Here is a 26,531-nt window from a genome sequence, read left to right as displayed (position 1 = left end):
GATTAGCTCAGACGTCCACACAGTAATAACTGATAGCTTTACAGCCTCAGAGATGACGGCGCTTCTGGCTGGAACAATTAAAAATCGATGAATCATCCGGCGAAACAATGGGCTAATAATCGCTCCAGAGGAGGGGATATTAACGGTTACGTAACTTCAGCCACACAAGCAGCAGCAACCAACCGAGCGCTAACGCGTCCTAACGTCCGACTAACACGCTAATACAGTGAGAGAGGGAAGCGCGGAGAGGTCATATAGACGGGTCTGACTGCACGCCCCCTGCAGCAGCTCCAAATCCGTATACAGCCCACCGCTGGATCCGTGCGGAGCTAATCACGGGCTGGCGGTGAAATCGTGCTGCAGTAACGCGCTCATTAGGAGCTTCGCTATCAATAACACATTCAGAACAGATGGAGTCGGAACAGGAAGCTGGAGCTGAAGATGTTACGTGCTGGAAACTATAAAAGCTGGAGGACTGATTTAATTACACACTGTTACTGCGGTGAGAACATATCAAATCATATAGACCGACTGCTTTTCAGGAGAGGAGAATCTCAAGAGTTCTTAGTTTTAAGCCCCCTTTATGGATAGGAAGCCCCCTCTCAACACTCACCCCACCCTACCCCACCGCTTTCCATATTTTTCCCCTGCCATTACTTTGATTTCATGAAAAAACGTTTTTTTCCCCTTATTTTTATAAAATGAAAGCGTTTGCTGTAGTACACACTTAAAATTATGGTTCTTCAAGGGTTCTAGTAAAGAAAACAGACCATTTCTGCAGTGAATGGTGCGTTTTTTGAAAATGTGACAAATTTTACATGCACACTTAAAAATGATGGTTCTTCAAGGGTTCTTTAGTAAAGAAAATGGTTCTATATAGAACCACAAACATTTAAAAGAACACTTTCAATGATTAAAGGGTTGTTTGCATCATGAAAGTGTTCCTCAGATTGATGGAGAATGTGCTATAGATGGTTCTGTATAGAATCTTTTGAAAAGGGTTCTATATAGCACCAAAAAAGGGTTCTTTTGAGGTTACAATGTCAGGCTTGTTACAATAGAAGAAGGCTTTCTGGTGCTATATAGAACCCTTTTCAAAAAGGTTCTAGATAGAACCATCTACAGCACATTCTCCATCAATCTGAGGAACACTTTCATGATGCAAACAACCCTTTTATACTGGACTCCTCTGCTAAAATGATTCCAGCTCCAGTACGGCTTTAGACAGGATTAGTTTAAATCAGGTCCATTAAAAATGCACTGAATAAATCCTCACTGATGTTTAGTCATGTTTAATAGCTGATACTGATGCGTTACTAAGGCATGATTAACAGTGTAAATGGCTTTTTAGGTCATTTGTTCTGGTCAAACAAATCATTTCTGTCTATATATAATTATTAAAGCAATAAGCCACGAGAGGCCGTGGGTTACTGTGATGGGGTGTTCTTAGGCACGACGTGAAGCCGAGTAAAACTCCCTTCCTCGGGATAAAATCGCAGGAACACACGGCCTCAAGCGGCTTATTGCTTTAATAAAACAGCAGCCAACATAAAATGTTAAATTATGCTAACTTCTCAGAACATAATTAAAGTTATTATTAATAATAATCAACATTGAAATGTATTCCGCCAAGAAATGTAGTTCCTTTAGAGTGTGGTATTGTTGCCAAGGTTCCGTTGAGCTGAGCTGATACCAGAAGGTGGGGCAAAAACGCTGAAGACCGCTGATTGGTCGGAGAGAATCACTAAACACGTATGCTAAAGTTAGCTACCAGGTTAGCGTAGCCTTTTGCGTCACCTTTGAGCACCAGAACCGTCTCGTCGTCTAAACTCGTCTGATGTGTTTTCCAAACTGCAGTCTTTTGTCTCGCTGCCATCAGCCTCTTCTGAACAACATTTGTCTCGGCAGTTTCATGTGGAGTCGCTATGACGACCAGCTGCATTAAGGAGGTGCTATATCTGCCGTGGAAAACAAAGTAGCTGGTACCAAAAGTGAGTCAAGTCAAGCCAAGACGTACCATACAGTGGAAAAGTGGATTCATTCTACATAATTGAGAATAAAATAGTTAACAGCCTAACCTGAAGAGGGCAGCAGTTCACTTAGTGTGGTACCCATGTGAGCAGACAGTGAAAGAAAAAGAAAGAAGTAGTAAAAAGTCCTAAATGAAGCATAAAGTCAGCACATACAGGTCTGACTGAGCTTTCAGGGAAGCACGTTACCTTCCACCAACAGAACGGTCAGTAAACGGACGAAGCTGAAGCTGGCTTCATGTCACATTGTCTTATCAATGTAAGAACATGTAGGCCTCACAATGATAGCAGATGTGTTCACACACACACACACACACACACACACACACACACACACACACACACAAAAAGGGACTAAAGGAAGTGTCAAAGCTGTTTGTTGGATAAAGAGTTATGAGGTGAATGAGTTATTATTTGAAACATTTTTATTAATTGGAAATTCGCAGAAAACTACAAATGAGTAAATGTAACTGGTTACTCTGCTACTGCTTATGCATTATAATAGCATAGAAATCAAGCATCAGGACTCTTCTCTGTCCAGGAGCCCAGGTGGTGGACCTCCCCAGGCTGTCCGAACAGCAGAGTCTCTCATGGTCTTCAAACACAGACTGAAGACCGTCTTTTTATACAGCACTTAAGTGAGCACTAACATAAGTACTTAACAACACAGCACTTTTGTAAAGTGGCTCTGGATGAGAGCGCTGCTAAATGCTGTACATGTAAATGAAGTTATAGCCATTTAAGCTATTACTGAACATTGCTTACTGACTCTTTATTTATCTATGCGTTCATGTGAATTAATGCAGTTGTTATTTGTTTGTTTAACATAATAACCACTATTAATGTAGTATTTTGTGTTCTTTAAATGTTAACAGATACATAAGTTAATGTTAGTCAACACTTAAAATACAACCCGGGACACTGTAAAATGTAAATAAAAGGTGAATAAAAACAGAATGCAATGATCTACAAATCTCAGAGACCCACATTTTATTCACAATAGAACACAGAACACATATCAGATGCTGAAAGTGAGACATTTTACCATTTCATGAAAAACATTAACTCATTTAGGACTTGATGGCAGCAACGCATCACAAAAAAGTTAGGACAGGGCGACAAAAGGCTGGAAAAGTAAGTGATACTAATGAAAAACAGCTGGAGGAGCAATTTGCAACTAACTCACATGACCGAGTATAAAAAGAGCCTTTTAGAGAGGCAGAGACTCTCAGAAGCAAAGATGGGCAGAGGTTCACCACTCTGTGAAAAACTGCGTCTAAAAATTGTGGAACAATTAAAGAAAGATGTTCTTCAACGAAAAATTTTGAAGACTTTGGATTTTCCACCATCAACAGTACATAATAAATCACCAAAAGGTTCAGAGAATATGGAGAAATCCCTGTACGCAAGGGCCAAGGCCGACGGTCAATAACGGATGCTCATGATCTTCGGATCCTCAGGCGGCACCGCATTGAAAACAGGTATGGTCCTGTACTGGAAATCACTGCATGGGCTCAGAAACACTTCCAGAAATCACTGTGTGAACACAGTTCACTGTACAAACGACAAATGCAAGTTAAAGCTGTATCATGCAAAGAAGCAGCCATATGTCAACACGATCCAGAAACGCCGCCGTCTTCTCTGGGCCAAAGCTCATTTAAAATGGACTGAGGCAAAATGGAAAACTGTTCTGTGGTCAGATGAATCAAAATTTGAAATTCTATTTGGAAACCACGGACGCCGTGTCCTGTGGACTCGAGAGGAGACGGACCATCCAGCTTGTGCTCAGTGCACAGTTCTAAAGCCTGCATCTCTGATGGTCTGGGGCTGCATTAGTGCCTATGGCGTGGGCAGCTTACACATCTGGAAAGGCTCCATCAATGCTGAACAGTACATAGAGGTTTTAGAACAACATATTCTCCCATCCAGACAGCGTCTCTTTCAGGGAAGGCCTTGACTATTTCAGCAAGACAATAAAACACATACTGCATCCATCACAACAGCACGGCTTCACAGAAGAGGAGTCCAGGTGCTGAACTGACCTGCAGTCCAGACCTTTCACCAATAGGAAACATTTCATCATGAAACGAAAAATCCGTTAAAGAAGACCCAGAAACTGTTGAGCAGCTAGAATCCAACATCAGACAAGAATGAGACAACATTCCTCTCCCAAAACTCCAGTAATTGGTCTCCTCACTTCCCAGATGTTTACAGACTGTTGTTTAAAGAAGAGGGGATGCTACACAGTGGTAGACTCGGCCCTGTCCCAACTGTTTGAGATGTGTTGCTGCCATCAAGTCCTAAATGAGTTAATGTTTTTCATGAAATGGTAAAATGTCTCACTTTCAACATCTGATATGTGTTCTATGCTCTATTGTGAATAAAATATGGGCCTATGAGATTTGTAGATCATTGCATTCTGTTTTTATTTACATTTATTTACATTTTACACAGCGTCCCAACTTTTTTGGAATTGGGGTGGTAGAAACAACATTAACTAATACAGTTGCTAATGTAGTACATCATGTGTTGTTTATGTAAACAAAATGTGTTACCTAATGTCAGTTTAAAAAGTGTTGAGAAACTATGATGAACTAGTTAAATGACACTGCAGCCTGAAGAGCTCTAATGTTAATTTACATATATATATATTTATTTTAAACAAATAAACACGTTTCCTTTTTTTTCTGTGGTGGTAATTTTGCTCACACGAACCTCAGATTATCAGAATTGTTGTCCAAGGTTTTATTGTTACACATCTACAGACCACTTTTCTGCCATTAAAATCAATTATTAGTTGATTAATTCACAAACAAACAAACAAACAAACAAACAAACATCAAAATTTGTTTTTGGCAGCTGGTGAATTTATAGCCAAATCCGTACCTGAGCCCGTACAGCACCGTGCCGTCCGGATGCAGCCGGATCATTCTGTTCTTCACCGTTACTCCATGAACGAAGGATTTCTTGTCGTTTAGGAAGTACGTGTCCGGAACCCACAGCTGATCCGCTACCCGGTTATCCAGGGTTAAATTCAGAGGAATTTCGGAATACGACAGACGCTTGTCCCGCCAAGCTTGCTGGAAATACATCGTCAACGTGTAATCCTGGAAGAGAACACAATGACACAAAGGTCACAAACGGAGAGAAAAGTGCGTGGAGAGTTTCTAGGATTTCCTGCACCACCTTTCAGACTCACTTCAATATCAGATGAAGCTAAAAGCAGAAGAGAGCACATCAGGTGAAGACAGTTCAAATACAACAACAACAACAACAACAACAACAACAACAACAACAACAACACTCCAAAGCAGCCCGTTCTATTGGTCAATACTTTTCAAAGGAGATTATACAATCTGTATCAGCAATGGGTGACCCTTAAAGTGAAACTTCACCTAAACATTGAGCAGTTCAGAGTGGTTTGGTGTGAAACGCTCCGTTCTAGATAAACTTACCGAGTCAGAACTGTTCACAGTGGTGGTGATAGGAACCAGACGTCCACCTCTAAAAGCTCCCTCACAGAAAGTTCCTACATGAAATGGTTATGAATTCACTGCCTGATGACTGAGACACTGTTTTATGATAGTTTAGAGAACTTAAACTCCATTCATGGTGGAGGGATACATGCAGGGCGCTGTGAGGCAAAATAGTCCCCAAAGAAAACTTATTATTTCAGATGTTCCACTATTTTCCATCATCAACATTCCATATAAACTCAGAAGACTCGTGTAGGTTCACTGGTGGTTCTGGATAGTAAATAAAATGTCTATATCTGTGTTGTAGTCATGGCGACCCCTGGTTCCTATCAGCACCACTGTAAAGACATCTGAACCATTTCACACCAAACCACTCTGAATCACTCTGTTTACATCTCACACACTGAGTTAAACAGAAATTTGGGAAAAGTTGGTGGAATTCCCCTTTTAAAGTAGCTGAATTCATTAATTAAAAGGGAAGTCTGGACATACCTATGGAAGAAAGCATGACGTCAGATGTGTTGTGGATGTTCTGGACGGGGGGTGGGGGGGTTGGGGTAAGGGCAGGCGTGTACACAGACGTGTCTGTATTTAAAGAACTGAACCGCTGCCCTTTTAGCACGTGCCCCGGTTGTGTCTCCCGCAGCCCCTGCAGGACGGCTCTGCTGATCGTTATGTAATACAGCGTGTCTCTGCTGCTCTCTCTCGCGTGCTCAACACCACGAGATTCTTCCCTAACCGTTCTGAGGGAGTGAAATATTCAGTGACGCAGGCTGCTCAAACCCAGAGAATAAAAGAGAATACAAACTTAGACGGGAGAGTTTGAGTGGCTGTGAGGTGTAGATTAGTTTGAGGGCAGCCTTTAGCAGAGTTTGAAGTAGCTGGAGTTCTGTTCTCCTAAAACCCTCCATGTAGAAATGCTTTTTAATGATTTTGGTCTTTTTTGGCATTTTTCAAGGAACAATCCGGTCAAAATGAACGGTTTAATCACCAGTGCGTCTGAGGTAAACATTAGCCTTGGACCAATAATTAATATTATGGAACACTGTGATAGTTTACATACTTTGCATAATGTAAATTAGCGTTCCTTCATTCTCTTTCATGTGCCGTGTGATCACTTCAAACTGCTTTACCTTTTTTTTTTTTAACCATTCTGTACAATGATAGTATGTGGACATCTGACCATCACATCTATATGAGCTTGTTGGACGTCCGATTCCAAAAACATGGGCATCAATATTGAGTTGCCCACCTTGGTGGCTATAACAGCCTCCACTCTTCTGAGAAGCTTCTACAAGATTTTGGAGTGGAAATGTGTGTCCATTCAGTCAAATGAGCATTTGTGAGGTCAGACACTGATGTTGGAAAAAGGTATTCAGTTGGTTGAGGTCAGGGCTCTGTGCAGGGCACTGGAGTTCCTCCACACCAAACTGGTCACTCCATGTCTTTATGGAGCTGCTTTGTGCTCAAGGTCTCAGTCATGCTGGAACAGGAAAGGCTCTTCCCCAAACTGTTCCACAAAGCTGGAAGCAGATAACTGTGTAAAATGTCTTTGTGCTGCAGCATCAACATCACCCTTCACTGGAACTGAGAGCCCAAACCCTGAAAAACAGCCCAGCCCATCATCCCTCCTCCACCAAACTGTACTGTTGGCACTAGGGCTGGGTGATAAAACGATAACGATAAGTATCGTGATAACTTTTCCTCAATAGAGCGATACGACATGTTCGATAAATGTTCGATATAATACACCATTCTCACACCTCCACATTCAGCGAAAGCCTTGGTGGCGTTTTCTACTGCAAGGAAAGCGACACTTCTGTGCTGTCGCCAGGAGAGGGCGCACTTCTAAATTTTTCTACATGATTAGAGAGGGAGGGGGCCACGAGTAAGATGAGTCTTTAGCAACGCGAGTTATACATTCCCTGTTTGAGTGGAGCGACCAGCGATCTGCTCTCCTATGACTGAGTGTGAGTGACAAGGTCAGTGGTGTAACTGTACTGTCCTACAGCGAACTCACCTCTTTCCTAACATCCTAACCAGCTTTAGCAGCGTTAAATCACAATCACAATCCTCACAGCTACAGTGCTGTTACAGCGCTCGGACAGTCATATTTAAGTATGAGTGCATTCCAAAGCAACAAAAGTGAAAGAAAGAAGTGGGTTCATGTTAATTACAGCCCTGATTTAAACGAAAGTAAACTGAGGAAGCTGTGAGGCGTTGGAGAGCGTGAGAGCGCTAGCTTTCCAGGCTAGCAGTTTTTAGCAGCTGGCTAACGTGATGCAGCGCTTCCTCACTGCACGACACGACGAAGTAAATTATACTGTAGATCAAACACGACACAAAAGCACTGTTTTCAGTTTAAACGTACCTAAAAGGAGGACTCTGTTTGTCTGGTGTTGATATTTTGCGGCTCACCCCTTAAACTAGCCGAGCGCTCGGCACCAGCTAAAAATAATCTGTTTTTTCTTAAATTATGACTATTACAAAATAGCCATGCTTTTCCAGCTGGTAAAAAACAGCTCACCAGACACTTCTCCCACTCTCCCACGACAGATTTTTGTCCATATCGCCCAGCTCTAGTTGGCACTGTGCATTCCGGTAGGTAACGTTCTCCTGACATCCACCAAACCCAGATACATCATCAGACTGACAGATAGAGAAGCTGATTCATCACTCCAGAGAACACGGTTCCACTGCTCCAGAGTCCAGCGGCGGCGCTTTACACCCCTCCAGCCGACGCTTAGCATTGCAATAGTGATCTTAGGCTTGTGTGCAGCTGATCAGACATGGAAACTCAATTCATGAAGCTCCTAATACACAGTTTTGTGCTGATGTTGCTTCCAGAGACAGTTTGGACCTCTTTAGTGATTCAACAAAGGATAGACACTGGGCACTTCAGCACTCAGCGGACCCAGAGTTTGCATGGTCTAGCGCTTCGCTGAGCTGTTGTTGCTTCAAGATGCTTCCATTTCACAATAATAAACACTTACAGTTGACCGGGGCAGATCTAGCAGGACAGAAGTTTCACAAACTGGCAGAGGTGACATCCTATGATAGTGCCACGTTAAAGTCACTGAGCTCTTCAGTACGACCCTCCACTGCCAGTGGTTGTCTATGGAGACTGCATGGCTATGTGCTTGATTGTGTACATACTGTGAACGTTACAAAGGGAAGAATGTAATGCAGATTTTCGCTCTGGAAAAAAATGCTGGGCTATATACAAATGTAACAAACTCCAACACAAGATCTTCTCCCCGGTAGAGACTAAAATGCACATTCTGTATACATTTTGGTTCTCAACCAATCACAGAAATAGATTGATTCTATCTAGATTCTCTGTTTTCTTTGACTGAGGCAAGAGATACATTACTGCAAGCTTTTATATTTATTAGCCTGTAGCTCTATGGCTGGGCAAGCAGTCAGGATTGGGTGACACCACAGGGATTCCCAAAGACTATACGCTGTATTTGCATAATGCAACACAACTTTACAGCTTTAACTTTGTTTCTCAGTAATGCTAATCCTGGTGGATTTAGTCTCACAGATCAAACTCTTTGTACTTAAAAGTGGTATTACAGTGAGAAAACTATAGAACATTGTGAATTCTGTCAAACTGATGGGGCTGAGAGATACAATGCAGCATAACACAATGAACAACATGTTAAACTCTAGTTTTAAGCTGTGCTGTAGAAAAAACACTTAAGCATAAATTACACAGCTTTCTATATTTAAGCTACAAAGCCATTTAGTTTTTACAGTATTTTTCCAGTATTTTTTTTCCGAAACCATAATGTGCTCCTGGCCATCTGTTCTGTTAGGAGTGGGTAATTAACCATGTCTACAAACAGGCTCTACAGATATCTACACCAGCTTCGAGCGTCAGAAAATGACACAATGAGTCGGGTTGCATCGGCACTATGTTCCATCTCAACGAATACTGATCTGTGAAGTGGATGAAAGAAGGGAGCAGTTTGACCTTTAACCAGCAAAACACACAACACTGTCACAACGTTGTCTACTTTCTTATAACACTGCTACAACGGTGTCAAAAGGTGGTGCTGTTTATGTTGTCTGAACAACACCGTCACAACATTGTCACAACATCATAATTAAGTAATGCTGTTACAGTATTGTGACTACCTATTTGCAACAAAGCAAAATTCCATGCACAACGTAATGGAACTTCTAGGAGGTTGTGACAACGTACTGACAACGTTGCCACAACATTGTCACAATGCTGACAGATAACGTCAAACAAAACAATAGGTCAAGGGTGTCCAAAGTCAGTCCCCAGGGCCAAATGTGGCCCATGGATAGATTTTAATGGGCCCTTGGCTTCTGTTTTAGAATGTGTTACAAGTGGCCATCCAGCCAATACGCTGCAGTTCTTCCCTTCACCTGATGGTGGCAGCAGTACTGTAAAATTAGTGTAATGTGCCGTACTGTGCCGCATTACACTAACGTAGTTAGCTAAAGCTGAAGAGCCTTTCTTCTCTGACTGACCTGCAGCTTCATTTACTGACCACATTTAGTCCAGACTGCAGCCATAAAGCTCAAACTAACACTGACAGTTATTTGTTATAAGCACTTAAAATGTTCCAGATTACTCTGAACAATCCAACAATAAAAGAAGCCTCGTGCATCTTTTACACAGTGATCAGAAACAGGGCAGCTCACAGAAACCTCCGATATTACACATATTGCACAGATATTACGAAAACTTTATATTTTGAATCATTTGTGAGTAATATTTCAGCCCCTATGTATCTTGACATGGTACAATGTGGCAGAACATTGTCAATGTAACTGTGTTTACTAGATACTTTTCATTTTTTCCAAAAAATAATAATAATAATTTTAGCTGTATTTTCTAGCCAAGTTAGCCAAATGATTCATTATGCAATCTGATACTGCACTGTGAATTTCACTAAACAATCTTACATAATTAGTCTCACAGCAGAGACAATAAAATTTAATTAAATCGAAAATATTGTAATCATTTTACTGAAATCTTTAGGTATTATTCAGGTACTTTACTACACAACTCCAGGTCTGGAACTGTTTCTTCAATGCACTGACTTTTCAAAGCTTTGTGAAAATCCTGCAGATTTCTGTTTGGAGGTAGTAAAGAACGAAGGCGTCTGAAGGGCCTGTTTGGATAACAGCTGAGAAATACAGAACATTTGCTAAAAACATGGAAAAGAGTAAAGACCAAAGCGCCAGTGGGACATCCAAACAAATCCTTATTCTTCCTATCCTCAGCCTGAACCCAAATCACTAACTTCTGAACTGTTTATACGTCTGTTTCCGAATTAAATCAACTGCGATAGGCCGAACGCTAATAGAACAGGCCTTTGAATCAAACGTAATTCTGTTCCACTACAGCGAACAGTGAAGCATTTAGCACATTTCACTTGATTTGTTATAAACCTCATCAATGCTGCGCTGAGTAAATTGTTTCCCATTAAAGTCCCCGAGATTAGCCTAAGAAACAGACACTGTGATGCTAATAGTGCTAGCGGTTTTAATAATAACGTCAGAAAGCTCTGCTGGTCTGGTCTGCTGATGTGGCTCAGAAGGAGGAAGATAAAAGATGCTGTGAAGAATTCATCAGAGGCACCGAGCCGGAATGTCGCTGCCGCAGGCCTCGGAGGCCATGACGAAATTCCCCGCTGCGTACCTGCAGAACGGCGTGCTCTCATTTTCATGGCCTTCCAAAAAAACAAACACCATTACGAAATCCCACGCAATACGAGACCGGCTTTCAGAGAGCAGCCAAGTTAGACTCTCTCTCTGCACAGCACACGGGTCTGTCTCTTCTTAGTCCTCAAATACGTACATAGACACGTGTTGCCAACAACAAACCTGCGCTGACCTCACAAACCATCCCAGCCCCTCAAACTGGAGTTTGGAAGGTGCTGGAATACTTTACTGAATGGAATAAGAGCATGTGGACTAACAGGCACTGAATTAGATAGCTAATCAACAAGCCATACTTTAGCCTACAACATATCATGGGTGAGCTAAACCAACCAGCTGATTAGTGTCATTTATAGCAGTGGTCAGCAACATGCGGCTCTTTTACTGTCCTGTTGTGGCTCCACAGCTGAATTAGATTAGTAGGTAAAAATAAAATAATCCTCCTTTACAGTAAAATAAAGCTCTGCTGATCAACACAGTTTAACAATAAATGGTCTTAAACTCTGGAGTTAATGTAGAACTGCTAATTCACCCTTTGACCCTGAAGATCAGCGCAGACTGCTGGTCACCATAGCAACACAGACCAGTCTCGCCTAGCTAGTAGCTAACGAAACGGCATAGAGAGAGATTTAAGATGAACATTGTAGAAAACCAAACATTGAGAGACGTTTTACAAGAAACTGTTCTACTTTCGAGGAAAAGGTTCCTGCTGGAGATGTGAGAAAAGCGGCTATAGCTGCGCTAAAGCTTAAAGCAGAGCAAAGTGAGTCTGTTTTCGTTTATATTTTTTAGTCTTACTAGTACATCAGCACACACTGAGACATATTTACAGCCAAGATGGTAACATGGACAGAAAATGTTGTGGCTCCCAAGGTGGTTTGATTTTTACTGAAAGGGCAAAATGGCCCTTCTTATGATGATTTGTAGTAAAACACAAATAACCGATAAACAACCGATTAACTGCCATGTCATACTTTCACAGCTCGCAGCAGTGTCAAGTGCAGTATAGGCTGAAAAAACAGTTTTGGTATCCTTTGTTTAAAACTTCAATCTCATGAACATAAAATGCATATAATAAAATGGTGTTTAAATAAACTGGCAAAACGTGCATTTTATAAGATAAGATATCTAAAAAAAAAGAAAAAACAGCCACAAAAGGTTGGTTCTTTTTTTGGGATAATATGCTACCTAGCCAGGCAGCTAATCTAGCATTTTAGCAAGTTACAGAACTGAATAAATGATTTGATAAAATGTATTTGTTGCTTACATAGAGGTTCACTGAATAAACACAAATGAAAGTAAAAGGAAGGTGAAGCCGCAAAACAGTACATTCTTTAAAAATAGTAAATCTGTATAAATAGTAAAGCAGGTTTAGCATAAATTAAGATTTGAGATTTTACTCAGACTCACACCTCAGTGACTCGAGACCTGACTCAAACTCGCATGTCAGAGACTCGAGACTCGACGCGGACTCGACTCTGATTTGCACTTCAGAAGCTTGAGACTCAACTTAGACTCAACTCTTACTTGCACCCAGAGACTCGAAACTAAACTCAGACATGCACCTCTTAAGACTCAACTGACTCACATCTCAGAGATTTGCACTCTAGAGACCCGATTCGGACTTGCACCTCAGAGACTCATACCTTGACTCTGACTCAGACCTCAGAGACTTGGGATTCAAATCGAACTTGCACCTCAGATGTTCGAGCCTCGAGCAGGACTCGCACCTCAGAGACTTGAGACTCAATTCAGACTCACACCAAAGAGAATTTTCCCCAAATGATTGTCGAGATGAAGCACTTTCATTTGTAGCATTACCTGTCAGATAAATCACAATGTGTAACAAAATCACAGTTTATCAAGTTGTGACACATTAGATCAAATGTCGAGTCAGTAATCATATAAAAAGGTATAAAGGAAGGCAATAAAACTAATTCTGGACCAGATGAACAGCGACCATCAGTCATAACTTCAGGAAAACAAACAGAAATACAGCTGTAGAATTTAGTGACCAGCCACACTTGTTAAAAAGTGACAGTAGCTCTGAATCTCGTCCCTCGCAGCAGTCCGAGTTCGCTCCTGCAGGACAGTGAGGTTACTGGCTGGTTTTTCTTAGTGGGATACTTGTTGGCGATTTGCTGCTACGAGAAACTCTGCATGTGACCATCCATTCTGCACTTCAGTTGGCGGGGTGCTGTATAAAACCACAGAGATAACGGTGGTCACCCTGTCCCGCGTCTGCTCAGTGGAGACGGCTGTCAAATGTTTTGTGCTAATGAGCATCATAGCGCAGAGCGAGCTCCAGGCAAAAAACAAGGCTCTGTGGTGTGAATGCAGAGGGACAGTGTCGATAGAGAAAGTACTATCCCCTTGAATTCCCAGGCTGCTGGATAGCGGATGCTGGATGTTAATGTTTTTCCCGGGCTGAAGGATGGTGGAGGCTGGATGATGGTGTTTTCCCAGGCTGCTGGATGGTGGAGGCTGGGTGATGGTTTTCCCAGGCTGCAGGATGGTGGAGGCTGGATGGTGTTTTCCCAGGCTGCTGGATGGTGGAGGCTGGACGATGGTGTTTTCCCATGCTTCTGGGTGATGGATGGTCTTAAATGGATTTCAAAGATAGCACTGGAAACAATTCACATCATCCATCATATTACAGAGCTCAGCTGTTCTTGCTGTTCACATGAACCAGTTAATCTCCCGTCTCCACTGTAAAGCTGTAACGCATGTCAAACATTTAAAAAACACTGAGAATAATAAAAATCGACCAGACAGGATGGTCAATATGGTCATTCACAAAACAGGCTTCTGCTGGCTTGCTGTCAATCTAATGACACCTTTTAAAAGGCTCTCCAGTTTATCTTTCTCTAGTAAAGTATTCTGGAATCTTTAATTCAATTGTGTTGCCTGGCCTTTTAAAACTAATTAGAACTCAATTAAAACGTAATTAGTCATCAAAATGATCAGTGGTAGATTGCCTTCTGAATAATTCTTGTCCATAGGTGAAACAATTTGCACTGAATCTGTTTTAAACCTTCTTTCTCTAAAAGGTGTTATACTGCGTTTGCTCTCCTGCGCATGTTGACTTGTGGAACAGCTTAAAAAAGTTAGGACTTTGATGACACAGCTTCAAAAGTTACGGCCCTAATCAACAAAAGCAGAACATTTCATAGCTTCTGGTATTACAGTTCTGAAAATGCTGATGTTACCAGGAGCTGAATGGAAATCTATTGTATTCAGAGCAGTTTTAGTGATACAGCAGAGCTGGAGGTTGTTTGTGGATTAGACGCTGCCTTAGGGGGGAACGTCCATGTGACAACGAGAAAGGCCGTGTTTATACACCTTTTTGGACAATTTATATGAATCATCTCTGGTCCCACACTTTCCCGTCTCAGGAGAGGAGCTGCGTCAGCTCCAGTCTTACTCACTCTGCAGGACCAAAGCTGCCTTTAAGTTCTCATTAAAGCTCCACTACTGCTTAAACTCAATACCTACTTTATTAATAGAATCAGTATTATTATTTTAATCCAGTAAAAATTTACAATGTGCACTGCAAAACACAAACCAACTGTTCTATGCAAAAAGTTTTTGGAACAAGTCATTTTTACACACACACACACACACACACACACACACACACACACACACACACACACACACACACACACAAACAATATGAAACCTCTTGAAAAAAATGTGTTGCATCTGTACACTAACTATATTTAAGCTTCTTTCTTGGTGTGGATTTTATTAGTTACAACTTCATTCTGGACATGAACTAAAATCTAACTTAAGTAGAATTTTATCAGAACTTTGTTCTCAGACATTTTACAAAATTTTCTATGAAATCTCTGAACATTGTCTGAAAACACTGATCAAGCTTCCGAAAGGAAACTTGTGTGTTTTTCAGAAAGGAAAATGCAGGTAACAGTGAATATGAGCTAATTTCATGCAATGCAATAAATTTATTTTTAAAAAAAAATAGTATTTTTTTATTTATAATTTTTTATTTATAGACTTCATACCAGTGGCAGCTCAAAGTGCTTGACGGACAGCTGATAAAGCTGAACAGTAATAAAAGAAACAGTTAATTTAAAATCATAAAAGAATGGCACAGATCAGATTTAAGAGATACATACAAAAAAAAAAAAAAAGAGATGTAGAATTTGAATTAAAGTCTAAAGAGCTGCGTTTTCACATGTTCATTAAAAGTGAGCTCTGAGCTTGACTGTCTAATAAAAGGTGAATTAAGCTCCACAGTTTACACAGCAAGTCTTCTCTTCGCATGTGAAATCATCTTTAATCTAGATGATATCTAATATTTCTCATGTTGGGATAGTTGTAATCTTATTACAAGATAATTTGACTCATTTCTAGTTTGTACTTGTTTTAAGTGACTTTACTGAATCAAATTCTCATTCCACTTGAAATCAGCATAATTATCTTCCAATACAATCCAGTGAGATTATTTTACTTACTAAAATGACCTAAAACTTGTAAAACACATCCAGAAATAAGTCTAATCTTATAATAAGCTTCCAACAATCCCAAACTGAGAAAGATAATATAAACTGACTAGATTTAAGAGAATTCCACTTGCAAAAAAACTATTTTTTGCAGTGTAGAAGCAGAATAACTGAACAAGTCTCTCCACGAATCGCAGATCTATTGTAGCAGTCTGTCATTCAGCTCACCTTTAAGAGAGGCGGGACAATGTGGTGCGGTGATGTGTTGTGTTAGCCAGAAGGGTGGAATACGAAAAGCGCTGAAAGCTCAGAGGAGCCGCAATGCAAATTACTGTTATTCTCGCCTGTGTTCATCCATGTGCTGTGGTCAGATGGGAGAACGACAGAAGGAAAGAAAGCAAGAAAGAAAGGAAGGAAGACAGCTCCTCCTTCGTGGAGAAGTCAGTGTAAATCTTTACCACATAGCACAGTGAATCAGCAACACCATGCTAAATACCAGCAACCTTAGTTTTACTGACATAAAGCCCATGAAGAAAGTAATGCTACACTGAAGAAAGCAGTGCTAACCGTACACTAAAAGACTTTAAAAAGGCCCTCTCACACCTAAAGACAGTGTCAGAGTTTTAGCCACAGACTGTGATTCTGCAGAGACTGGGGATCTCGCAGGGTCACTATTTGCAAGACTGCCATTAGATTTGACATCATTTCCCATCATGCACCTGGTGGGAATTTACCAGCAGGGGAACCTTTTTCCTTCTCTGCTCTGTAGTGGTACAAATGGGAAGATACACTGTCTGGGCGTGTAAAGATCTGAGGCTCAGCCCAGTTCACTGTAGAACTGTATGTTCTGACAGATCATCACCCAGAATCTTTATAATTAGCCTGTAAAAAGTACAGTTACTTTAGTTAATATGAGGATTTATACATCATTTATACATCAAACATGCAGCAATTCAGCACTGCTGATGAACTAAGCCATAAAAAACCAAAATCACTGTAACAGAAAGCAAAATCAATAATTCAGTAAAGCCATCAGTAAAGTCCTCTGCACATTTCACATGCGTATTAAAACAGTCAGTTTACATTTTAGGTTAATATGATTGTTTTAAAGTGGAGCAGATTTCAGGCTCTCATGCATACATTTCTCTCTGGCACGTCACTGTTTGCATGAGCCAAGACTTACAACTTGCGATAAACTTTCAACACAGTTGATTTTATCGCAGCTTCAAAAAGACTGACTTAAGACGGCCGCCCTGACCTCCTCACACTCCACGATCAAGATGACGCCAGCGCGATGCAACTCCAGCAAAACTCTCATGATTTCATTCTGATATTGGAACTTGCTTGAAAGGTCATTTGGTGTAAAGCTGGCATAACTGTTGCAAAAGCCAACACTAATTAACAAACACACACCTGCCAACTTTAGGCTGTGAAAAAGAGGGAGATTTTCCAGGTTTTCAGCAAATGGCCTACTCACAATGCCCCCACCCTCATATAACCCCACACAGCAGATTAACAGAATAAATACAAGGACGTGGAAGTAAAATGACTTTAATTAGGCTTAAATTCACTGCTCATAGGAAAATACATTAAAAAAGCACACATTATTCGCAAAAAATGTAAAATGGCTGTGTTTAGCATAGTTTGCATGTTTGGTAACTTTGGGCGTCGTTCACCAATATCTTTAAGTTTGTTCTTAAATGTGTTCTTGATAAAGATCCTAAGAAAAAGTCTGCGTCAGGTTCATGACGTGTTCTTAAAGCGCAGAACTGTTCTCACCTTTGTGCTCTTGAGTGTGTAGATTCTGTTCCTGCCTAACCAATCCCACATAAGAGAACACTGGTGAGTCAGAGTCTTCCTGAAAACTGTGTAAGTGGGTTTTGAGAAGAAATTTCGCCTTAACAACGGTTGGTGAATGAGGCCCATTGTTTTCCCCAGCATGCTCTACAATAAATGTGACCCGATATATTTTAGCCCCAGTCCCATTTCTTATTTTTACCCCTACTCCTTGTTTTTGAGTGTTGCCCCTTGGAACTGAGTTACAGGGTAGTGGTTGAAATCTTCCTCTGAAATGAGACCCTCAAATAAAAAGAGCATCACTTCATTAACAGCTACCAGCGCTGCTCTGTAGGCGACCCTGCCAGTCTGCAGTGACAGCAGAGGAGGGTAAAGTTCAGCTCCTCACTGCTGGGCTTTAGTTACATTTAGGGCATCATATGCCTTCAAAGAGGGGTGCAATTATTTATCATCACCCACCCCTAATTCTTCAGTGATATGAAGCTGAAGTCAGATATTCACCAGATTCTCACTCAAATTTTCCCATTCCACCTTAAAAGTTAAAAATTTAAGGTGGAACGGGAAGTTTAGCTAGCTAGTGAGACATCAGCACTACTAGTGATTTTTTAATGCTTGTTATGAAGAAAAGGACCAAAATTCAGATGATAGTGATTATCGTAATTCTTTAACCTTTTCAACCTTTCATATTCTTCATAACTTTCATATTTCATAAGCTACATTAAAAGCTGGGTGTCGTATCAGAGCTGTAACTGTCTTCTTTCCAGTCAAATAGATGGGTGATGTAATTTTAAACCCTTATAATTAAAGAAGCTGAACTCACAATTTATTTTTCTACTGAAAGTCGACCCATTTTTCCTCAAATCTAGGCTATAAACTATAAACAGACGGCGTCTCTTCAGTGATCTGCTCTGTAAACATTATTTTTATAAAATAATACAAACAGCGTCTAAGATTTTTGGCTTTCAGCAGTAAACTGTAAGCATATAGCAATGTGTATGATCATAAAACATGTTCTGTTAATTTGAGGGGACTTTTACAAAAAATAAATAAATAAATAAAATAATTCACATTTATTTCATGCAGTTACAGAATAATTTGCCTTTTGATTTGGTCATGTAAATTAAGATGGAAAAACCAAAATATACCCTGAAGAAAAAAAGAGGTTAAACAGGAAAGTCTCACATTTGTGTGCTTCTTTGGTCTCTTGTTCTCCATCTTGCCGGTTTTTCTTTTTTCCTCATAACTCTCTGTTCGGAGTCTCTGAAAAACCTCCAGAGGGCCATGTAGCCCTCCCTCTCTATCTCAACAAGAATCGGGACACCCTACCCACGTGGATGCGCAAGTAGTAGAGTTAAATGTTAGAGGCGAGGGCTGAAATGGGACTGGGCCTTACAAAACACATGGTGTGATGAGGCTACTGGTAAAAAAGGAGGTCTCACACCAAATAGACTGAAATTTGGAAGCATATTTCTTCTTCTTGGAAGCCGCTTCATCCATTTCCTGTGACAAACTGAGCAGAGCTGAGGGGGTGAGTGACGAGTGACGTCAGGCAGGGTCGTTCGCACACGCTCAGCTCTGCCTCCAGACTGGGTTGCCAGGTACCAAGACACACATCCCTCACAGACACTGAGAAACAACCATTTGATTAGTATCACTATTAAATCAGGTGATTAATGGGAGGAATTACCAATCAGGAACCCAGCGGGAGACTCCCGGCAGTGTTGTCAGGTGTGTAAACAATGTACCTGTAGTAGCATGTCTTTCATTTGCTGCATATCATTTCAAACCTGAGCTCGATTCTGAAGTGTCTACATGTTTAGTGTGATTTTAGTGTAGAGGATCCCAACCTTTTAACAGCATGGACAACCCACGATGGCTTTCACTGACCGATTTGAGGAGGGGGGGGGAGGAGTCTTTATGTGGTCTTGCCTTCACAATGCACACATGATTAGCCTAAGAAAGCCCACCAAGCGCTTATGTCCCACTAAAGCTCCTATTATGTACGATTGTACAATGATAGGCAGCAAAAACAAAGTGAACGAACAGCTTCACTGTTACGTGACGGCAGGGAGCCGGACCCAAGTGCAGAGAGGAAAACCCGTAAGAAAGGGTCTTAAATGATTTGATTGAGGCAATGGAGTGTGAATATGGTGGTTGTGCCCGTTGGGGTGGCTCAGAGCCAGACTCGAACCGCCAATGTACTGATTGTACGAAAAACACCTCAACGAATGGGAATAAACACCGGTGGGAAAAGGTAAAACAAAGGGGGTGCTGACAGCAGTGTGCTCAAACAAAGGGTGAGATAGAAGAGTGAAATAAAAGAATCAGAAAACAAAAGACACTTCCTCTGTGATCATGAGAGGAAGGTCAGCGTGATGTTTCACCTGTTTGCTCTTTGAGGAGCAAACGCCTTTGTATGTCGTTTCTCGCTCAAGCCTTCTTTTGGTTTTTAAGTAGTTTTGGGGCAATTTCTCTCTTTTGTTTTTTGTTTTTTCCAACCCTCTTTTCTTTTCTTTTCCTTTTTGTCTAAATTCCCACCTGGGCTGAGTACCGTACCGGTCACCCCTCTACAAAGGTGTGACAAAGTGCTGCTGTTTGCCACAGCTTTAAGTAGAGGAGTCCACAGGTGTGCCAAGTTGGGCCTAATCAGCCCGAGGGCTTCTGGGAATTGGAGTTCCCTGAATTTATGGCACCTCGGCGCCGTCGCCCTCTGCTGGCAGCCGGTGGTGCAGGCTGGCCCCGTACATGCACTGGTTACCTATATACAGCGTACACCTCTATAAGCATTACGCTCAAAGAGGGGGGCAATTATTTATTATCACCCACCACTAATTCTTTAGTGATACGAAGCTGAAGTCAGATATTCACCAGCTTCTCGTTCAAATTTTCCCGTTTCATCTTAAAAGTTAAAAATTTAAGGTGGAACGGGAAGTTTAGCTAGCCAGCTACTGAGACATCAGCACTACTAGTGATTTTTAATGCTTGTTATGATAAAAATGACCAAAATACACTGAAACGACATTAAACTAAGATAAAACAGTGGTTACTGTATTTTTTCAACAGAGAAAATTCTCACATTTGTGGGTTTCTTTGGTCTCTTGTGCAGCCATCCTGCCGGTTTTTCTACAAGGCCTCCAGAGGGCCATGTAGCCCTAACACTTCACCCTACCCTCTATCTCAACAGGAATCAGGACACCCTACTGTTAGGGGCGAGAGGTGAAATGGGACTGGACCTTACAGAATACATGGTGTTTGCTGATGTGGCTTCTGGTTAAAAAGGAGGGCTTCTGGGAACTGGAGTTTCCTGAATTTATGGCACCTTGCCGCCGTCGCCCTCTGCTGGCGGCCCGCAGCGTAAGCTGGGCCCTTACATGCACTGGTTACCGGTATACAGCATACACCTATAAGCATTACACTACACACATATTTCCTAAACTGGTAAATATTTGGGTATTTGCTGTAAATGTGGCTCTCCTGGCACACTTCTTGTTTCTTTGCGTCCAGACGCTTCTCAGCTTAGCCTAATCTTTCACTTCTCATTCATTTCCGAGCTACAGTGTCTGAGCTTGTTACATATACACAAGTCAGGAGCACTACGAGGTTTCAGGTTTCAGAACATGTGCTGTCAGAACTGTTCTGCAAAAAATGACAGCTTTGGAAACGAGTTTTGGGAGCTTGCTGTCAGAGTTTCAGAACTGGCATTCCTGCGCTGCTCGAGGAGTATCGGAGTGTGGGAGTGTCGGCAGCAGACAGCAGGGACAGGGGGCTTAAAGGAGCGGCGGGCAGTGGAGACCAGTGGAACTCGTGGATGGAGCCACTAATGTCAGTACAGCTGACAGAAATGAGCAGTGAGTCTGCACTGAAGGAAAACCAAACGCTGTGCTCCATATAGCTGTACTCTCATCTACCGCCCCTCCAAACACAGCCCATCCTGCTAATGCTAATGCTAAAGCTGATACTCAGAGAGAAGGGCAATTTTTCTGACTATCATCGTTGCTGCGATGTAAATTGCGATTATTTTCTATAAATTAATGTTCAAAAACACCAGAATATCCACTTTTTCCAGCTTGAGGCTGGAACCCTGAATGTGGTGCACCAGACAGCCAGTAAGGTGTGGTTGTGATGTCACAACACATGGAGGTTTGGTTGCCTCTGACTGCCTCTGATTAAAGGGTTCTTTGCAGGGTGAAATGGTTCTTCGGACTGATGGAGAACGTGTTGTATATTGTTCTATATAGCAACCAAAAGGGTTCTTCTATTGTAACAAGCTTGGCATCGTAACAATAGAAGAGCTCTTTTGGGTGCTATACAGAACCCATTTCAAAAAGGTTCTATATATAACCATTTACAGCATATTTGCCATCAACCTGAAAAACGCTTTCATGTTTTCTTTATTAAAAAAACATTGAAAAACTACCTTTTTAATAGTGCTATAACAATAGCAGAACCCTTTTTGGTGCTATATAGAGCCACTTTCAAAAAGTTCCGTATCAATCTGAAGAACCATTTCACCAAGCAAAGAACCATTTAAGCATGCAAAGTTTCTTTGAGTGTTCATGGTTCTATATAGAATCACTGTCTTTCCTAAAGAACCCTTGAAAGACCATATGTTTTAGAAGAGATGAGAAGAATTACGCTTTAAATTAAAATACTATTTATAGTATTTTAATACTATTCAGTACATTAATGATTACAGTAAAATAGTGGATTTCAGCAGTTAGGCACTGTTACCATATAAATATGTTGTTTAGTTCTATTTATATTGCTCTCACATAATAATAGGAAACTCTGTCACTACTTAATTTTGTTGTTTGCATATTGAGGACCTAATTCTATTTTGTACAGATTTAAAAAAATATATTTAGACTTTATGTCTTATTTTACTAATAGCATCCAGCCAGGAAGTTCCAATCCAATTTCGTTGTATTTGGACAACAACAGTAAAAAATATTCTATATTCTATTCTATTCTGTCAGATTTCTGTGGCCCATTATCAACCAATCCACAGCTCGGGACCAGTCCAGGGCCCGGCATTTGAAAACCTCTGTTTTAGTGACCAAAATCTTATAATTCTCCGTTCTGCCTCCTCACCAGCACTTCATACAGCAGCTGAGGGCTAATCTAGATTTACTAGCTGTTCATCCACAGCGATGCACTCGCTCCATCACAGCCACAGCAAATCTCTGATATCATCGCTCAGGACACAATACGGCAGAATTCAGACATACATGAGATATCAGGAGTAAAAACCACTGCCTGCAGCTTCTCGCTGAGCGAATCCCTGGAGCTACGCTGGGCTGGACCACAGTGGGGCTCACGCTCAGCCTGTCAGCGCACTGACAGCCATCTATAATGTAATACCATATGCAGCCTGAGTGCAGAACACAGCCGCTACAGCGAGACCGGAGAAACAAACAGAGCCGAGACCACAGCGGCTCAGCTGAAGCTGTTCAGGTAACCATGGCAAGCCAAGCTGTTCACGTTCGTACTGCGCAGAAGTAGCTGAGATAATGATATTTACAGCTGTTTATCTGAGCAGTGAGCATTTATTTGTTAGTGAGGCACCGAAATGAAAATTCACAGCTGAAAAAGAAAACAAAATTCAGGCCACAGTTGGCCAGGAAGAAGCTAAAAACAGGTTACACAAAGTAAAAACATTAAAGTAAATATCGTATGTAGCTAAAATATCGCAAAACCTTGAATCTCCAATTTTGACGTTATTCAGTTTTTGACACAATCTGAAAATGCCTGTTGCTCTTTACATTGTGTGTAAATTTCATGATTAACCAACCAAAAGAAATGTCCCAAAATTGCTTGAAAAAAAGTCTGTTTCCATTGACTTACATTCAAGAAAAGTAGGTTGTTTGCTTCTCCTGTAAAGTCATCATTTTGGAGATACGAGGTTTTGTTCCGACAACAGCGACATGTGCCGCAATATCAAATATCCTCAATAACAGAGAACAGTTAGTCATCTAAGACAGTGAATTCCATTATTTTTACGTAGTGCACTTTGTTGTTTTTTGTCATGTCATATAGTGAGTCTACACATGGTGTCGGTTTGCCACCAGGGACTTTCCTGTTATTGACAGAGATTATAAATCTTGCGCATAATGTTGTCAAACTACTGATACAATAAAGAAACGGCAAACGTTTATAAATGCTGACTTGTTTGCTCAACTACAAAGACGAAAGTCACACATATTCCTATTGAAATACATTCTGCCAACGTTACTGAAGAAAAATTACTGTATGGTTTAACTAAGAAACTTCAATAAACAATCAGAAATGACACAGTACTGTACTAATTATTAATGTTAGATGCAGAATTTATATCTAAACTCAGCCAAAGTAAACAAGTTTAACAGAAAAAAGCCAAAAGGGTTACACTGCACTGGTGTTACAGAGTGGAGTGGAGTGGGTCGGCGCTGAGGTTAAGCGGTTCCCCAGGGAGGTTCTAACACTCTCCCGCTGATGCTCAGACATCACATACTCAGCCATCAGCAAGGACTCGAGATGTCTTAAAGCGGTAGGAATAAATTTAATAAATAAATCAGAAATAAATAAATAAATAAGCCTAATAAGGAGCTAACAGGTAATGAAATATGCCTGGTTTTACTTGTTCTTAGCGATGCAACATACATTTTTCTAATAGTGTGTCATAACATCAGTAACCACATAATCAACCCCACATGGTTTGAGGCAACTGTGAGGATTTTGTTTAGTTTATTCTTTCGTACTCAGCATAGTGTATCACATTTTTCTCAGCGTAGTGTGGTGCATCATTCTCAGTGTAGTGCGTTATATTGTTCTCTGTGTAGTGTACTGTAATATTCACAATGTAGTTTACTGTATTGTTCTCAGTGTTATGTATTACATCGCATTATACTGCATTATTGGTATGCTGCATCATATCGTTTTCACTGTAATGTAAGGTATCTTTCACAGTGTAACACACTATGAAACTTTGGGTTCAGAAAGATCATGTTTCTACCATGAGGAACGAGAAGTTCAGTTCCACAATGCAAAGCCTCCAACCCAGCAAAGAGAATGATAAAACACTTCACCTTGGATGGCATTGAGCTCCTGAGGAGGCACTCGGGGCATGCGAATGTGTGCAGAATAAAACTGGCTCTTCTCTCGTGTATCTCTACCTCTCCAGATTACTCCAAACTCCAGCAGAGTGCTTTCCTGCTCTAATGGTTAGTAGGTGCAGTTTTGGAAGCTAAAAGCCATTTACTTGATAAGATCAGCCCATCTGCGGAAGCTTTTGTGTCCTCAGGAAGATGCTGAGTAAAACGGCCCTTCAGGTAGACAAAGAACTTTCCCTGTGCATCAGAATGAAATAAGCAGATTCTCTCTTTTTTAAGGGGGGCTGCTGGATAGAAAGCATGTTAATTGGTTTCAGTTTAATGGCTGAGTTTAACAGAGCCAGAAAGAGAGAAACAGACTGATTTCTGTATGTGCCATTTAATTCAGATTTGAAATGCATGGTTTGTGTAGAATCTGACTCAGCTAGCAAGTTAATCACAAAGCTATAAGGAAGCCTACACTATGCATATTTACACAGGATCTGAGGCAAAGGCAAGACAACTGCATAATTATTTATATTTATTTTTATTTATTTATTTTGGCTGTTCTATATTAAATACAAGCATTTGAAGCTTGTAGAAGTCGTTGTATGTGTTTTATCTGAATCTTATAAAAACCATTATCATATATCTGAGCAGTGTTACAGTCACTCTTTCAGTAAAGAGTCATAGAGCTGCCGCCACTGTTTCCCATTCCTAACAACTAACCAGAACCTGCCTAGACTACGACTCATATTCACAGTCAGTTATGTTTTTTGAAAACTCAACCATAGTTTCATAGTTTATGCAGAAAATGACTTAGCTAGCAGGCTAATCACCAAGCTATAATGTAGCCTACACGATGCACAAACCTGTCAGGTGCAATACCTGCCTTTGTCACCAGAGGTCAGCCTCACCTGAGTACTGACTTGCTTCCTGGTGACACCTTGACCTCTCTCACCTGCAGCTCATTAACCTCCCTTTATAAGGACCTTCACTCAGACTGGATCTCTGAAATATTGCCAGTTCATCTGAGTACCAAGCCTTGTTTCTTCACATCTGTTGGATTTTTTTTTGGCCTGGACCTTTTTCTGACTCTTTGACTGTTTGTTGAACTCCCTTTGGAACCTTTGCTGTGTTGTGATCTATGATTCTGTTTTTTGTGATTTTTGATATTGTGTTTTGAGTAAACAGGAATCATGGATTCGAACTAGTGATGGCAAACCGAAGCTTTCTGAAGCTCTGAAGCTGTCCTCCCAACTGTGTCGAAAAATGGTTCATTACTTGAAGCTTCATGACACAGTGCACATTAGTGCCATCTGGTGGCCAAAACCTCAAAGTGCTTCGTGTATCTGGCGAACATCCATTTTACAGCTTTTAAAACTGTGTTCGAGCGCATTACAACCATGGTATTTGTCGTTTAAATAAAATAAACCAATAAAACTCAATTTTCAGTATCTTTTTAATCTCAATATCTATCTATCTATCTATCTATCTATCTATCTATCTATCTATCTATCTATCTATCCATCTGTCTATCTGTATCTCTCTCTCTCTCTCTCTCTCCTCAAACGACCCTCAAAGCGCTCCCCGGGCTTTGCTGCTTTTGAGTCTTTTCCCGAAGCAGTCACGTGGTTGTGTGCCGAAATGAAGCTTCGGACGTCATTGGTCACATGATCATTGTAGAACGAATCAAGCACCGACACAGTGATTCGAAGCAATGGGTGTCATTTTTTTGGCACACACCTCGAAGCTTCAGATTCAAGGGTGCCACCACTAATTCGAACCCATCTGGAGCGTCTTCGTTACAATACCAAAACAATAGGCTAGCTCCACTCCACAGGATCTGAGGCTAAGATAAGACAACTGCATATTTATCTACATTAAATATGAACATTTGAAGATTGTAAAAGACACTCCTTATGTTTTATCTGAATCTAGTAACAGTCATTATCTTATATCTGAGCTTGTCTGTATCAGCGTTACCGTCAC

At 40.9% G+C, this 26,531-nt stretch overlaps 1 protein-coding gene across 2 annotated transcripts in view; it reads right to left on the bottom strand.

Moving 5' to 3' along the window:
- LOC118820498 (gamma-aminobutyric acid receptor subunit beta-2) overlaps positions 1-26,531 on the bottom strand; it is a 158,532-nt gene that overhangs the window by 69,594 nt on the left and 62,407 nt on the right. For both annotated transcript variants that reach the window (XM_036588859.1, XM_036588860.1), the window contains exon 4: positions 4,917-5,137. In XM_036588859.1, the coding sequence (XP_036444752.1) occupies positions 4,917-5,137 (221 nt within the window). The remainder of the gene's footprint in view (positions 1-4,916; positions 5,138-26,531) is intronic.

Source organism: Colossoma macropomum, unplaced genomic scaffold, assembly GCF_904425465.1.
Source record: "Colossoma macropomum unplaced genomic scaffold, Colossoma_macropomum, whole genome shotgun sequence".
NCBI lineage: Eukaryota > Metazoa > Chordata > Actinopteri > Characiformes > Serrasalmidae > Colossoma > Colossoma macropomum.
This window is presented reverse-complemented; position numbering and strand designations above follow the sequence as displayed.